This window comes from Ixodes scapularis, unplaced genomic scaffold, assembly GCF_016920785.2.
Source record: "Ixodes scapularis isolate PalLabHiFi unplaced genomic scaffold, ASM1692078v2 PGA_scaffold2__306_contigs__length_199485367, whole genome shotgun sequence".
NCBI classification, from domain to species: Eukaryota; Metazoa; Arthropoda; class Arachnida; order Ixodida; family Ixodidae; genus Ixodes; species Ixodes scapularis.
The window spans coordinates 46532266-46547729 of NW_024609857.1; the positions used below are offsets into that span (position 1 = coordinate 46532266).

A 15464-nucleotide genomic window follows, 5' to 3' on the forward strand; every position below is an offset into this window, starting at 1 on the left:
GTACCGCTCATTGATTTCAAGCAGCAGAGAATGAATGAAGCTTGTGGCAAAACATGCCGCTGAAATTCGGAGGTCGGTAGCAGACACCGATAATAGTTTTTGTGCAGGACGATGTAACACAAACAAGAGTAGCCTCGATATTTGAGCTGGTAGGAATATGAAAGGAAGAAATGCATTTTTTTACCGCTATTAGCACACCACCTCCTCTTTGTGCGGACCGATCACATCGGTAAGTATTAAACATTAAGTTAGGGGGGGGGGGGATTCCGCTGTCACTTATCTCAGGCTTTAGCCACGTTTCTGTAACAATGCCAATGTCAGAATTATTATCTTGAATAAAGCCACTGAGCTCCTCACGTTTGGGAAGGAGGCTACGGATATTAGTTAATGTGACTGTATGGTTCGAAGTCTTCATACGTGGCGTAGTGACGGGCGGCGGTGACCGATCAGAAAGAGGTCCTCGCTGCTATCTAGGAATCTCTGTGACGAAGTCGGTTGTAGAGTCATACTGGAAACACCTGTCAATGACGTACAGTTTGTCAAAGCGAATTTTGAAAAGGGAGTTCAGTGATTTGCCATATTGAAAGAGTTTAGTGCGAACCGTGCGCACTGAAAGCGAAAGGTCCTCACGCACCGCTTACTGAGTTTCCTTTAGTTTTCCTCCAGAGAATAAGACGTTCTGCTTGTCCTTGAAGCGCAAGAATCTTACGATGTTTGGTGGGTTTTTGTTAGCCGATAACTTTCCCAGCCGGTGGGAGCGTTCAAGGTTATCGGGGTTTATCTCGACGCCTAGGTTTTGTGCACAAAGCCGGATTACCTTCTCCGACTGGGTCCATGTTTCAGTCTGCGAGTCCGGAATGCCAAAAAACAGCAGGTTTGACCTCCTCAGTCTACTCTCTGCGTCGTCGCATCGCGAATTTACCTCGTAAAGTTCCGACACAATATTACCTGAGGCCTCATGGTCATGAAAGTCGCGGATGGGAGAGGCCTTCGCTGCGGCAAACTGGGCCTCGAGAGCTGTAACTCTACCGGAAAGCGCACTGACATTTTCTTCGGTGGACTTTTGAGCGCTCTGAACCCGCCCAAGCTCGGCAAGCACATCGATCTGGCTCTTTTCAATCCTGGTGATAATTTCAAGAAGGCTACCTAACTGCTCCTCCACAGTTGGGCCTGGGCTTGTCTCGATGTCACCCGACATTTGCAGTAGTAAAAGGGACAAATAACGAACATGAATGCACTTGACAAGGAACGCGAGGACCTGATTACGACAGTCAGAGAGGTCATGGGGCCACGACATCGCCATCAAACACAAATCGTTATTACAATAACAGGCGGCATTAGAAAGGGGACCAACCTGAACAAAGGATAGGGTTTGGATCGTTTCTCGAGCAATGTCGTGCCCCAACTGGCCGAGAGAGAGAGGGAGGTCTTGCAAAAGAGGAAAAACCATCGTTGGAGTTACAGCCATGGGCCGAACGGTCATCGTTGGATTCGGGGAGGGGAAGGGGATAACAGCTGATAGAAGAGAAAATTGTGAAAAGAGAGGACCCAACTGGCCGTCCCGCGTGGTCGGCTTTTGTAGTTGTCTGCGGAGGCAGGGGTCACGTGATGTCCCCGAGCTTGCGTGTTGCCAGGCGTCGAAGATGTACGCGTCCGGATCGGGCGGTGTGGGCCGCGTGGTCGGTGAAAGCATTGGAGGGCCTGTCGCGACACGCCCCGTGGCGATCCGAGAGTCATCCCGTGTCAGCGGGTCGTGCGGAAGATTTCAGGGTGAGGTTGGCGAAGTCGTAGCAAGGGCAGCGGTCAGCAACACCTGAACAAAGAATAGGGTTTGCATCGTTTCCCGAGCGATGTCGTGCCCCAACTGGCCGTCCCGCGTGGTCGGCTTTTGTAGTCCTCTGCGGAGGCAGGGTTCACGTGATGTCCCCGAATTCGCGCTTGGAAGAGTAGCGGCACCGCGTAGGCTCCCCGTATCAAAAGGCCCGCGGTGTCGCAAATTTTTACAGCATGCACAGAATACACGCTCCAAAATCCGTAGCGATTTTTATCATTACTATAATACTGCAGTCAGCTTAAGAATGCTAGCTTAGCGTCAACCACATCAACGTTTCCCCGATTTGAAGGAAAATAGTGTATTGCTTTCTAGGCCGCCAAGTTGTTTTTAGCGCCCGTACGCCAAACCCTCCGAAAGCTCGCCAAGGACACGTATTAAAATGCAGTCAATCATTATTTTTATTATTTATTATTTAAGAATACTGTCAGCCTTCACTTGAAGGCTATTACAGGAGAGGTAACAACAATATATATAGTCATATCAAAAATTTGAACTCTATACATATGTACGTAATAGAAGACTGTTATACAATTTTTAATTGAAGACAACGTGAACCATATCGCCACACTTTGTAAAAAGAAGTGAAATAGAAAAAAAGGAAAAACGCCCTTCTTATTTATTGCTGGGTAAATATCTTTTCTAAAGAAGACTCGAATTGGGACATTTGCAGAATTAATGACATAATCTGGAAGTTGGTTCCAGTCTTCAATTGTTTGCACAAAGAATGAATATTTAAAAACGTCTATCCTACTATTATACGGTTGGATTGTTTTATTGTGATTTAATCTGCGCGATCGTTTATGTGTTTCATTTAAATATAGTTCAGGTTCAATGTTTAAGTGATTGTTATACAACGCAAATAAGAACTTTAGCCGCGCTATTCTCCGTCTAGTTTCTAATGATTGAAGTCCACACTGGCTAAGCATTTCAGTCACAGAGTCTGTTCGTTTGTATTTATTAAGAATGAAACGTGCAGCCTGCCTTTGAATTTTTTCTAGTCTATTGATGTCTACTTTTTTGTTTGGACTCCATACAATGCTGGCGTACTCTAAAATAGGACGGATCATTGTCTTATAAGCTGTGATTTTGGCATTACCAGTTGCATGTTTTAACTTTCGTTTAAGAAAGCACAAACTTCGATAGGCAGAGGAGTAGACATTATCTATATGGGTGCGCCATTGCAAATCGTGTGAGATCACCACACCAAGGTACTTAAAACTGTTTACAACACTCAAATTAACATTGCCTATATTATAACAAAATTTCAAAACGCTTTTTTTGTTCGTTATATGGATATATGTCGACTTACGAAAATTTATTTGCATTTGCCAGTCCTCACACCATTGCCTTAGATTTTCCAGGTACCTATTAAGAGCTAATTGATCATTAGTATTGTTTATGACAGAGTAAAGAAGGCAATCATCTGCAAAAAGTTTTAGTTTTACTGGTTCTGCAATATGCGTAGCTATATCATTTATATATATCAAAAACAATAATGGACCTAAGACTGAGCCTTGCGGGACTCCTGAGGTTACAGATAGAGGTGGTGATATGTTTCCATTTATCTCAACTTTTTGACTCCGATTTGACAGGTATGCTTCTATCCAGTTAACGATTTTATCACACAACCCTATCTTTTTTAATTTGAATAATAATTTTTTGTGAGATATGCGGTCGAATGCTTTTGAAAAGTCTATACAAATTACATCGATCTGTTCCTTATTATTTACAGATAAAGAAAAATCATGAAACGTTTCAACAAGCTGCGTTACGGTTGACAAACCATTTCGAAAGCCATGCTGATGAGAGTATAACGTCTTTCGCTCCTCTAAAAAAGTAAATATATATTTTGAAATGACGTGCTCCATCACTTTACAGCAAACGCTGGTCAATGAAATAGGCCGGTAGTTTTCTATCGTAAAGCGGCTTCCTCCTTTAAACACAGGGACGACACGTGCGGATAGCCAATCTTGCGGGAGTGACTCCGTTTGTAATGATTTGTCGAAGATAATTTTTAAATAAAAAGATAGCCACTCTGCATATCGCTTTAAGAATTCATTCGGTATTTTATCCGGGCCTGTTGATTTTTTTGTATCCAGTGACAATAGCTTAGCAAATATTCCGGACTGGCTTATCTCTATTTCTGGCGTACTCGTTTCAATATCAGAATGAAAGGCCTCATCGAGATTTTGTACGTCGTGGGCTGAAAAGACTGATTGGAAAAACACGTTAAACCGATCTGCCATTTCTGCACTGTCAGTAATGACCACATCGTTTTCAACAATCTGCTCGATCATTTCCCTCTTTCCTCTTAAGAAACGCCAGAATTTCTGAGGGGCAGTTTTTATAAAGTTGTGAAGAGTCACTGAAAAGAATTTCTCTTTGGCTTGTTTGAGTGATGTTTTTAATTTAATTTTTAGAGCATTTATATGTTCTTTAAATCCTTTTCTGTGCCTTTTGATTTGACGTTTTAGGTGGATAATTTCACGCGTTATCCAGGGATTTGTGCGATATGTCTTTTTAGTTTTATTGGGAACAAAGGAATTAATGCAAAAGGAAGTAGTAGTTTTAAAAAATTCCACAGATCATCTACTGTACTTGTAATGCTTAGTTGGTCTAATGTTTCTAAGGATGTCTCTAAGTAATCTATAATACTTGTATCGTCTGCGCGAGTAAAGTCTTTAACAATTAGGGGCCTAGCAACCCTGCAATGACCCTGTCGTGGTAGTGGAATCGTAAACAAAATCATTTTATGGTCTGAAATTCCTTCTACAATTGAAATCTCGTAATCCGATATGTTTTCTGTAATAAAGACAAGGTCTAATGTTGACTGAGACTGGTCGGTGATTCTAGTGTATTCCTTGACTATTTGGGTAAGGTTGTGATTAAACGTTATGTCAATTATTTTTTCTCCGTTAAGGATATCAATGCCACCAGCTGTCAAAAGACCCCAATTTACATGGGGCAAATTAAAATCTCCAGTCATGATTACCTTGGTAGTATCATTTACATATTTGCACAAAAACTCATTCAAGCCCTCCAAAAATTCTACTGGTGCGTTTGGCGTTCTATAAACCACTCCGAAAAGGAACGTTCGACTGTAATAAGAAATTCGGCACCAAACAGTTTCATCACAGTCGCATTCAAGCACCACACAATCAATGTCATTTCTCAAACAAATAGCCACACCCCCGCCTCTGGTAGTTCTATCACACCTAACTAATTTATAATTGGGGGGAACAATGCAATCGCTTTCTATATTGGAGTTTAGCCATGTTTCTGTAATAGCTACCACATGGGGACTGTGGGCAAGAAACAAAATTTCTAGAGCTTCAATTTTATTAACCACACTTCGGGCGTTTAGGCTAATAACTCTCAATTCAGGTGGATCGTTTTCAGCCGCCCTTGCATCGCGTCAGTTGTAGGCTGCCCCACTGGGTTGAACACGACGTCGCTGGTTTAGATTAAGATCCCACACAAATGTTTCACCATTAATCTTCAGCTTGTCATGTACAAGTGATACCTTATCGCCCTTTGCTCTGTTCGATGCCGCGCTTCCCCATAATAGTTTTCTTACTTGCACTGTTTCTTTTGCGTAGTCACTACTGATACTGAGCTTAGTTCCTTTTAGTTTTCTACAGTTTTTAAATATTTCCTCTATCTCGTTGTAGTCGAAGAACTTTATGATTACCGGTCTATTCGTTTCCTCGCGCTTACGTCCAAGTCTGTGAATTCGCTCAATCGAAGTTACTGTGATGCCGAGAGTCTCCAGGAAGACATCTTTCGTTACGGTTCGCTTCAGTTCCTCAGTGCTTTCGTTGTGTTTTTCGGGTAAGCCAAATATAAGTAGATTATTTCGCCTTCCTCTATTTTCTAGATCAATTAGCTTTTCACTTTGCTGTCTGACTGTCTGTTCTAGGTTTGCAACGACTTCCTTTAGACTATCAACTTTCACCATTTCGCTCTGAATATTTGACATTGCATTTTCCAGTTTATTAATTTTTCCGTGAATATTATGCATTTCTTGCCTAAGATTTGCTTGACCACTTTTAACTTCTTGAAGATCCTTACTCATCTGGCCCTGATTTTCCAAAATCTTTTCTAAATTCTGTTCTATTGTTAATGGTCCTGGGTTCGATTCAACGTCCCCAGAAAGAAGCAACAACATTAACCGACGCCAGCAATCACACAAAATGGCAAAACACTTTTGAGGGCACGGCACTATCACCACAAATTTGTAGCTATTTTTATAACTGTGCTGCTTGTATTGTAAACCAACCTGCAGAAGTAGTTGCGGAAATTTAGCCATGCTGGCCGTCGGGTGAGTGCCGAGCCCTCTGATGTTGGCCGGGTCTGGTCCTTGCTTTTGTAGTGGCGTGGTGGATGACGTTTCGCGCCCACGATGAAAATCCAGCCAATGGGGGCGGATGATGACTTGTTGTTGTCCGATGCTGTCCTCGGGTACCGTGAATGGCGTGTTGGATGGCGTTTCCAATAGTATCGGCATCACCTGCAGAAGTACAGGGTGTCACAAAAGAAAATTTACACGGTCTTTTTTACTGCAAAAATAAACTATGCATCGCCGAACGCTCATTCTCCGTCCAAAGGTAGAGTTAGAGGTCACAACCAGATGCCAAAGTTTCAACCCGATCCGATAACTTAATCAAAAGTTATAAGTGATTTTCTGAAAAGTTCAATGGGAAAATGGAGCCCATTTTTGCCCGTTTTCGGTTTCTGGTGCAATAGAGCCCCATGTGTTTGAAAACTCCGTCGGCCGCCATTTTCCCATTGAAATTTTCAGAAAACCACTTATAACTTTTGATTAAGTTATCGGATCGGGCTGAAACTTTGGCATCTGGTTGTGACCTCTAGCTCTACCTTTGGGCGGAGAATGAGCGTTCGGCGATGCCTAGTTTAGTTTTGCGGTAAAAAAGACCGTGTAAATTTTCTTTTGTGACACCCTGTAGTTGCGGAAATTTAGCCATGCTGGCCGTCGGGTGAGTGCCGAGCCCTCTGATGTTGGCCGGGTCTGGTCCTTGCTTTTGTAGTGGCGTGGTGGATGACGTTTCGCGCCCACGATGAAAATCCAGCCAATGGGGGCGGATGATGACTTGTTGTTGTCCGATGCTGTCCTCGGGTACCGTGAATGGCGTGTTGGATGGCGTTTCCAATAGTATCGGCATCACCTGCAGAAGTAGTTGCGGAAATTTAGCCATGCTGGCCGTCGGGTGAGTGCCGAGCCCTCTTTTGAGGGCTCGGCACTCACTTGAAATCATGGAGAATAAAATTGCAATTTGGCGGTTATGATGATTAAAAGCGACTTGCAATTCCTGTGGAGCCGAACACTCACGAGGCACTGACCTAATGCAACTCGGTAGGGACGATTATCTAAAACACTTTCGGGATCCACGGTTGGACGAACACATCTCGAGCGGGTTCAAGACGGTCGGATGCGAATGCGGGCTCTAAATGAGGTTATTGCCACATTTATATGACGAGAGAAGTCCACACGATCGGCAACTCGCCCACTCCAGCTGTAAGTCGAACACTCACGAGACACCGACCTAATGCAACTGGGTAGGGACGATTATCCAAAGCACTTTCGGGATCCGCGGTTGGTCGAACAGATCTAGAGTGGCTTCAGGATGGTCGGAGACGAATGCGAGCTCTAAATGAGGTCATTGCCATATTTATATCACGAAAAAGTCCACAAGATCGGCAACTCGCTCACTCCAGCTGACCGAAACGTCGAGACGCTCGGGAAATTCCAGAGGGCGCCTCCGTCGCAAACTGGAAGTTAGAGGTGGGCTAAGGAGGGCTTTTTGGAGGAGGAGGGAAGAGAACCCGCCACTTTTCCCAGATACAGGAACTTTACTTCGAGGCAGAGCCGTATACCTGGAGAGTTTCGCCAGTCTATGATCTTGCCGCCGTAACGCCTGCCTTCCAATGAGCCAATCTGCCCGGGGCGCAGAGCGAGAGGCGTGAGCGCATGCGCGTGAGCACCCGGCTGCTCCCAGCTGCCTGGGGGGGGTTGCCATTTTCAATCATTCGCCCAGTTGAATGCCTGGTATCCACATCCAAATTTTGGATGTTTTCTTTTATTTGGCAGGCTCTGGCAAGAAATTAATAGAGTGTGATTCCTCAGTGGCTTAAAAAGCTAACGAATGAAGTTTCTCCACGTTTTAACGGAAACTTTTATTCAGACGAGAAAGAGATAAGCCCGTAGCAGACGACGCGTAGCCTCAACAGTGCTCTGCGCCGTCGGTGTGTTGCGTCAAAATGACAGTCGTCGACCCTTTGCTCCCTTCTTGCTCTCTCACTCCTTCGGCGCTCTCCTCCCGTTTCTTCACATTCCTCCCCTCCAGTGCTTTCGACGCCGCACCCAGTGGACAGACTCTACCACGATATGGCTCTGCGTCGAGGAACTACGGGACGACGTCGAAATCGCCGCGATCTCCGACGAGCCCTCGCCATGTCAGCCGTAGAGTACACCGCCGCCGCAGCTCAACGTTAAACCCAAGCTCAGTGCTACGGAGCGACGACAGCTCAGAGACCTCCTCGCCGAATTCGGCGACTGCTTTGCGACAACGTCGATAGTGCGCCAAACAACAGTTTTGAAATATCTAATCGTTACCAACTACAATGTGCTCCCTGTGCATCGGCGGCCGTACCCAGTGGACAGGCTCTACCAATATATGGCTCTGCGTCGATGAACTACGGGACGACGCCGAAATCGCCGCGATCTCCGACGAGCCCTCGCCATGCCAGCCGTAGAGTACACCGCCGCCGCAGCTCAACGTTAAACCCAAGCTCAGTGCTACGGAGCGACGACAGCTCAGAAGTCAACTTTCCGAGGGAGGGTAACGGGGACCGGTCAGGATGGTGACGACCGATGATGATATTCACCCAATGCAAGTCCCCCGGAAAGTCGAATAGGGAAAAAAACTAAAAGTTGTTCGATCCCGCTGGACACATTACGACGTTGGTAGGTTTATAATGGCCAGTGTGGCCACGTTTATTTTAAAACAAAACGACAACAAATCAACAGTAATTTACATGACAAAACTCCCACAATTAGAGCCCATACTTTAATCCCCCACTCTCAAGAGCCGAATCTGCCTGATCTCAAAAGCCGAATCCCCGAGAATCGTCTCGGCAGCCCTTTTCTAGACTCGTAGGGGCCTCCTTTCCCTCCAGAGACGGACCAATCACTTCAAATTTGCCCATTGTCACGTGGTACACTCTTACCCAATGATCAGCGAGCTGTCAACGTGACCCCCCTCCGACACCTCAACGGCCAAACCCAAATTCTTTGTAGAGTCACCATATGCTTTTTTTACCGTCTGGCTGGCGCCACCAAGTTAAGTTATTGCGTTGACTAAAAGCGAAGTTTCTACACTAAGCGGCGAAATACGCCAGACACAAGCACACCCGCTTAAAAGCCACAAGTGCGGACAGAAGCCCAAGACAGGGGTGTTCCGGCGCCCCAAGCTGAAATCTAATCCGTTTGTTAACGACAGGGGCCCGACTCTTCTCCTCCGAGCCCCGCGGCTGCCCGAAGCCCCCCGCACTTGAGAGAACAAGACGACTCCCCGCTCACGCTCTCACGCCCTGCCGCGGGTCTGCGAGCAAACGCCCAAAAATGTGGACACAAACATAGACAGATAAAAAAACTATGCCGACGCATCTGTTGAAAAATAGACTTTTCTAAAACAAAGATTAGTTATTTCTAACAAAATCCTTTGTTACTGAACACCTCCCCACCAAGAATGTTGCAAGTACACTTGCTGTTCGCGCAACATCTGTCCCCCTTTCCGAGACAGACGTGTAGCATACAAAAACAAAAACAACCACAAAGGAGCTATACCCCTCGCAAAAAGACCTGTTGGGCGACAGAGAAAAAAAAAAAAAAAAAAAGCCCGGTGAGACCCAAACCCGCACGTTCCAGATTCCACCATGACCAGTATTTATACCAAAGTAGAAAAAAATTACTGTGGCTGCACGAGAGCAAATCCAAAAAGCCAGCAGAAAAAAAAATTGCTTTACCTAATTTATACTTGAATCTGTCTCTCCAGACCTGCGCGTTCCAAAGAGCTCGCACACTCTGCCGCAGGTCCACGAGCCAACGCTCTCTCTGGTCATGGTGAACCTCGGAGAAAACGGGAAAGGGACTCGCCCACTGTTGTCTGGCGACATCCAATTGGCTGCTCCTCCAGTCGCCGCCACCCACTTGCCGCAGCGTCCCCACTCGGCCTGGCGATCGTGCCCGTCGTCTGGAAGCCTCGGTTCATCCGTTCACCGAAAAGAAGAAAAAAAAAACATCACACACACACACAAAAAAAAAACGCACAATTTTCCGGCACCACAACGAAGATCAGCACTGCAGCGACGATCTCGTCTCTCCTCTTCAGGCTTGCCCCAATATTCTGTTGCCGCTCGCTGAAGATGCTTCGCCGGTCCGCAGGTGAAGCCACAGGTCGTCCTGTTCTCCGACGTAGATGACGCCCAGAACCGCCTGCCAGCTGCCACCGCTCCTTTTGGGTAACTGTACACCCCCCCCCCCCCCCCCCGGGCTTCTCGCGTAGATATTGCCACGGTCCTCACTCCGGCAGAAGCGAGCCTTGTCCGCAGTCTAGCAGACGCCACGACTCTTTTGGGTAACTGTACCCCCCCCCCCCCCCGGGCTTCTCACGTAGATATTGCCACGGTCCTCACTCCGGCAGGAGCGAGCCTTGTCCGTAGTCCAGCAGACGCCACGACTCTCAGCCCCTCACTCTTCCTCATCCCCACAGTCACACTCACCTTCAGCCCTTCACTCACCGTCACTGAACCCCACGGCCCTCACGCACTGATGGCTCTCACGCCCCTCACCGCCCTCACGGCCCTCACGCACTCATACCCCTCACATCCCTCACGCACTCATCGCCCTCACTCCAATCACCGCCCTCACGCCTCTCACTCACTCAGGGCGCTCACACCCCTCACGCATCACCGCCCTCACGGCCCTCACGCACTCGTACCCTCACGCCCCTCACGCACACACCGCCCTCACGGCCCTCACGCACTCATACCCCCCACGCCGCTCACGCACTCATGGCCCTCACGCCACTGAGGCCCGCTTCAGATGGGGCAATTTCGCACAGAAACTTGACGTCGCAACACCAGCAACACAATCACCCGCGCTCACATGTAGCAACCAGTTGCTGCAATTTGCCATCATCATCATAAAATTTTCTTTTTCTTGCTGTATTTAGACACACAATTACGCGCTATAAACTTGTTTTTATGCAATTAAATTTCGTTGAGAATACTAATGTATCATTCTAAAACAGTTTGTTTACAAAAACAATCAAATTCAAACCAGAACCAAGTATTTTGTTGTCATCATCACCGGCACGAGGTATTACGTGAAAATATCGCGTCCCTAATTGAGTGGAGCCGGTTCAAATGTCTTCAAAATGCTCCGAGTTGCTCGCTTGTTTCGAGCCGGACACGATCTCAGCAATTCGTGTCGATCTAGGGAAAGCTAGGGAACTGCCCGCTAGCAACACCAAAATTGCTGAGAAAGTTGCTCCTTCTGAAGGTGGCCACACGCACTCACCTCCCTCACGCCCTTCACGCATTCATGGCCCTCACACCCCTCACCGCCCTTAAACCCCTCACGCCCTCACGCACTCATGGCCCTCACACCCCTCACGCACTTACCGCCCTCTCGGCCCTCATACCCCTCACGCCACTCTACTTGCTTAGACAGAGGACATGTTTCACTGGAACTGTTGCATTTATGTTACGACTGTTGTGTGCGCCCTGCCTCAGCGACCACTGCCCAGTCTCCTCTTACATGAGAAGTAAAAATTGACTTCGAAAAGTGTTTTGCTGGGAATTATGGAAACTTAACTCAAAATGTTTAGAAGTCGACGTTCTCAAATCCACAGGCCCTTACTCTATAGAAAACGAAGCCGATTTATAGCATAAATTTGAAAACAGAGTAAACTGTGTGGGATTTCGCTAGCTACTAACTAACACAGGTACCGATAGAGTAACCAAAGGGTTATCTCAACAGCGGCGATATCTCAAAGGAGACGTCAAACGTAGTAGCCCGCGGTCCCCACATCTCCGCGGCAATGTAGACGAACGGTTAGGGCTACATTACCGCGGGTCGGTTCGATTAATTACCTCCGTCGGTGCCAATGATCGTCTACCTTGTCTCACTCTCTCGAATATAGCGGAAGAGAAGACACATGTACCAGAGTAAGGACAGAGTCCAAGAGCATTTATTAACATACTCTTCTAAATGAACTACTATGTCCCCATCCAAAATGCCCCCCGCGCCGGCAAGGTAAGAAAAGGTCCCTACCTGGCCAGACGCGGGGTTCCGGAGAGCCAAGACCGGGGAAGCGTCGGAGAAGTCGCCGACACACGTCCTATCTCTTTCGCGGTCACCGGGACGAGTCCCTTTCCCGAAAGCGGGAAAACAAGAGGCGAAACCTCCTCGCCTGTCAGCAGTGATCCGCATCCGAGCGGGGGGACGGAAAGAGGTCCCCCCGGGAGAGAGTGAGAGGAGAGCCCCCCAAGCCAGGCGGCCCTCCGCCTCACGAACAGGTTAAAGCTCACGGCAACCAGGCCGCGCGTTCAGACCCGCGGCCGTTATCACAGCCATCGGGGAAGGGAGACCAGAAGAATCCCCACATCCCCCCCTCCTTAAAACGGTAGGTGGGTCTCATGAAAGAATAAAGGAGGCCCACCTGCTCTCATAAAATAATATATCTCTCTGTGCACCCCCAAACATATACACGCGACACCCAGCGCGCGTCTTCACAGTGTCCGCCGTCAACAGCTGGCCCGCAGGACCGAAGACTCGGAAAGTTCAAGTTCCAAGCACTTCACAGTCGCCGCCACAGCACCGCAGAGCATCACGGGCACCGTGCTGACGCCACTGGACCCAGGTGTCGCGGTACGAGCTGGCCTGCAGAGGGGGCAGTCAGGCGGTCGTGAAGGCGGCAGCACCAAAAAAGACCAACGACCGCCGCCCACCAACGGAGACCAGCTGGGGAAGTCCTAGACACGCTGCCCGGGGGGTGCGGCGCCATCTCGGCCGCAGTGGGCTGGTGAAGGGGAGTGGACGACCTCGGAGCAGACCTGCGAAGTCGTAATGCGCCAGCAGCCAACACGCCCAGAGCCGGCCGTAGACCTCCCCAAAGGGAAGAAAGGGCGCCGCTGCCTCCGAACGAGGGGGCGCGCGCAACCGTCGCTCGCCTGCCGGGCCGCAAAGGCGGCAGAAACGGGCAGGAGCAAACGACAACCAAAACCACAAAAAAAAGGTGGCCAGTTTGTCAACGGTGACAGGAACATGCCAGACTGACCCGATTCGACACCGGAAGAAGAAGCCATAAAAAGGGGGCCCCTCTGTTCGAAACGCGTCCACGTACCAAGCAAACTAATTGAGTTCGCTTGATGTGGGCACCGGGGAGAGAGCTTCTAGGAAAAACGCCGAGTTCTCAATCCTTTGCGCAGGCAGCTAACACAGAGGCTGCCTACAATACCCGTTTTTATAGTTACCGGAAGAGTCCGTTGACTATAAGTAGGGTGTGTATTTTCCGGGTTTAACCGAAAAACACCGATAAACATCCATCGGTGACGAAAATACAAAATCGGCTAAAACCGAAAAACACCGGTGGTTGGATATTTTCGCCCCGGTTAAAGCCGAAAGACATCGGTCGTTGCACGTTTCCGACCTAGCGAAACCCGTAGAGGAGTCCGCCCTCCTTTCTGGGGGTCAAAAGCGTCTAATTAACGCCGAGGAAGCTAGGCTCTTACACGCCTTTCCCCCATTGTGTCGCCCATGGCCCCCTTTTGTGGAAAAATTAACGCAGCGGAGGGTACGCTCTCACGTGCCCTTTCCCCATTGTGTCTGGCCAAGTAATGTCGGTGCAAGCCATGTATTCAGAGGTTGCTGTGGTTCCTGGAAGACACTGCCAAGATCCGTGTTGTACAGGGCTACTGACCTTTCAAAAGTGAGATGCGTTCCTTGTTACCTGTTTAGTTTCCATGGGCTTTTGGGGAAACGGAAAAAGAGTTTTGTTGGCGGGGGAGTTTTTTGCTGTAAATAAAAGAACCGTTCTGTAAAAGAAAATTGTAGGCGTGTTTGAGAAGGCGCGTCCGTCCCGCGTCTGCGGGTTTCCTCAACGTGAGACTTGCTTACCTTCGTCGTCACGCGGAGTAGAAGGCCACCATGGATGGGAAGTAAGCGGAAAGATAAGGATGACTACGCTGCAGACTTCATGGATGAATCGTTGTTCTGGTTCAGCATGCCAATTGTTAATCCGTGCATAAACGTGGAGCTGCCAGAGGGATTTGTGCCTTATGAAAGTATCTATCGGCTGGTCCTCCGAGACGGAGAGCTAGCTTAGTGACCTAGAATCAGAGTTTTTTTGTTACCGCCAGAATGCTGTGACTAGCACCGTTGATCCAGTGTTATTTTGGAAACTTCATTTACCTGACTGGCCACTACTGTCCCAAGCCTCGCTGGACATTTTGGGATTTCCTGTGTCCAGCTCAAATGTGGAGCGTGCATTTTCAAAATTGCGGGTTTTGAACCGCAAGGAACGTGCTGCCATGACGGATGCAAGCCTCTCGAAGTATGCTTGCATCCACTATGATAACCAAGTGTGAGAAATATATGCTTCCTCGAGAACTGTATGAAATATGTGAATAAAATTAGAACTCTCTGTCTGTGATCAATCGCATTTTTTCTACCGATAATCCCGATTTTAGCCTCGTCGTGAGACGTTCCACCGAAATACACCGGTGTTTCGAAAATAAATAAACACCGAAAAACATCCGCCGATTTTTCTCACAAATAAACACCGGGAAGTACACACCCTAACTATAAGTGGCCAAAAACAGATAACAGTCTGCAGTTGGCCCGTCTTCTAAAGTCGAGGTAAAAGGATACGGGGACTTCGAAGGGGCGGATAGAAAGAAACCGCCATGCATGCGCGTCTGCGGGCGGGGAAGATGCAAGTTCCCGCGCAAAATAGCCGCCATGTTACTCCCCACGGAGGAAGACAAAAAGGGGCCGCAGCTCACACGCTCAAACCTGCCAGCTTCGCCAAATATTTGAGCTAGCTAGCTTACCGAGGATAAAAAAATATGTCTTGCACTCGATACGGCTTGATCAAGGGCTCACAACGGTGTGGACCCTTCTTTTGAGGCAAGGCCAGGTTTCAGAGCGCCGTAACTGCTGAGAGTCTTAGAGTCGCTCTTCCACCTGGATCACGCGAGTCTGACAGATATCGCCAAAGGGCGCTCTGGCTACATGACGCCTGGGTTTCAGAGCAACATAACCTCCGAAAGTCTTAGAGTCACTCGTCCACCCAGATACTGTCACAGTGCGCCTCAGACCGCGTAGCGCCACCACCATGAACGCAAAACTAGTGTCGTTCCTGGAGAACAACAACAGGCTGCAGGAGTACGTTGGCATCGAGCAGAAACAAATCTTTCCCGAAGAAAACCCTCCGCGCCCACTGCAATACCAGCAGTGAATACAGCGCGCGCGTCAACAGTGTGCAAACTGCTTCTCGACGCCGACGGTTACGCGGCCCGGCTCCCGGAGCCCGTCAGTAGCAGT

General features: G+C 48.3%; 1 protein-coding gene across 1 annotated transcript; it reads right to left on the minus strand.

Annotated features, from left to right (window-relative positions):
* Positions 1–5249: 5249 nt before the first annotated feature.
* Positions 5250–5924, minus strand: LOC121836362. Its single transcript, XM_042291256.1, has one exon. It carries the CDS (start codon positions 5907–5909, stop codon positions 5250–5252), a length of 660 nt encoding a protein of 219 aa, XP_042147190.1. The 5' UTR covers positions 5910–5924.
* Positions 5925–15464: the final 9540 nt, after the last annotated feature.

Excerpts from the sequence above, each read along its gene's own strand:
- LOC121836362 (XM_042291256.1), bottom strand. The coding sequence starts at position 5,909 with ATGAGTAAGGATCTTCAAGAAGTTAAAAGTGGTCAAGCAAATCTTAGG.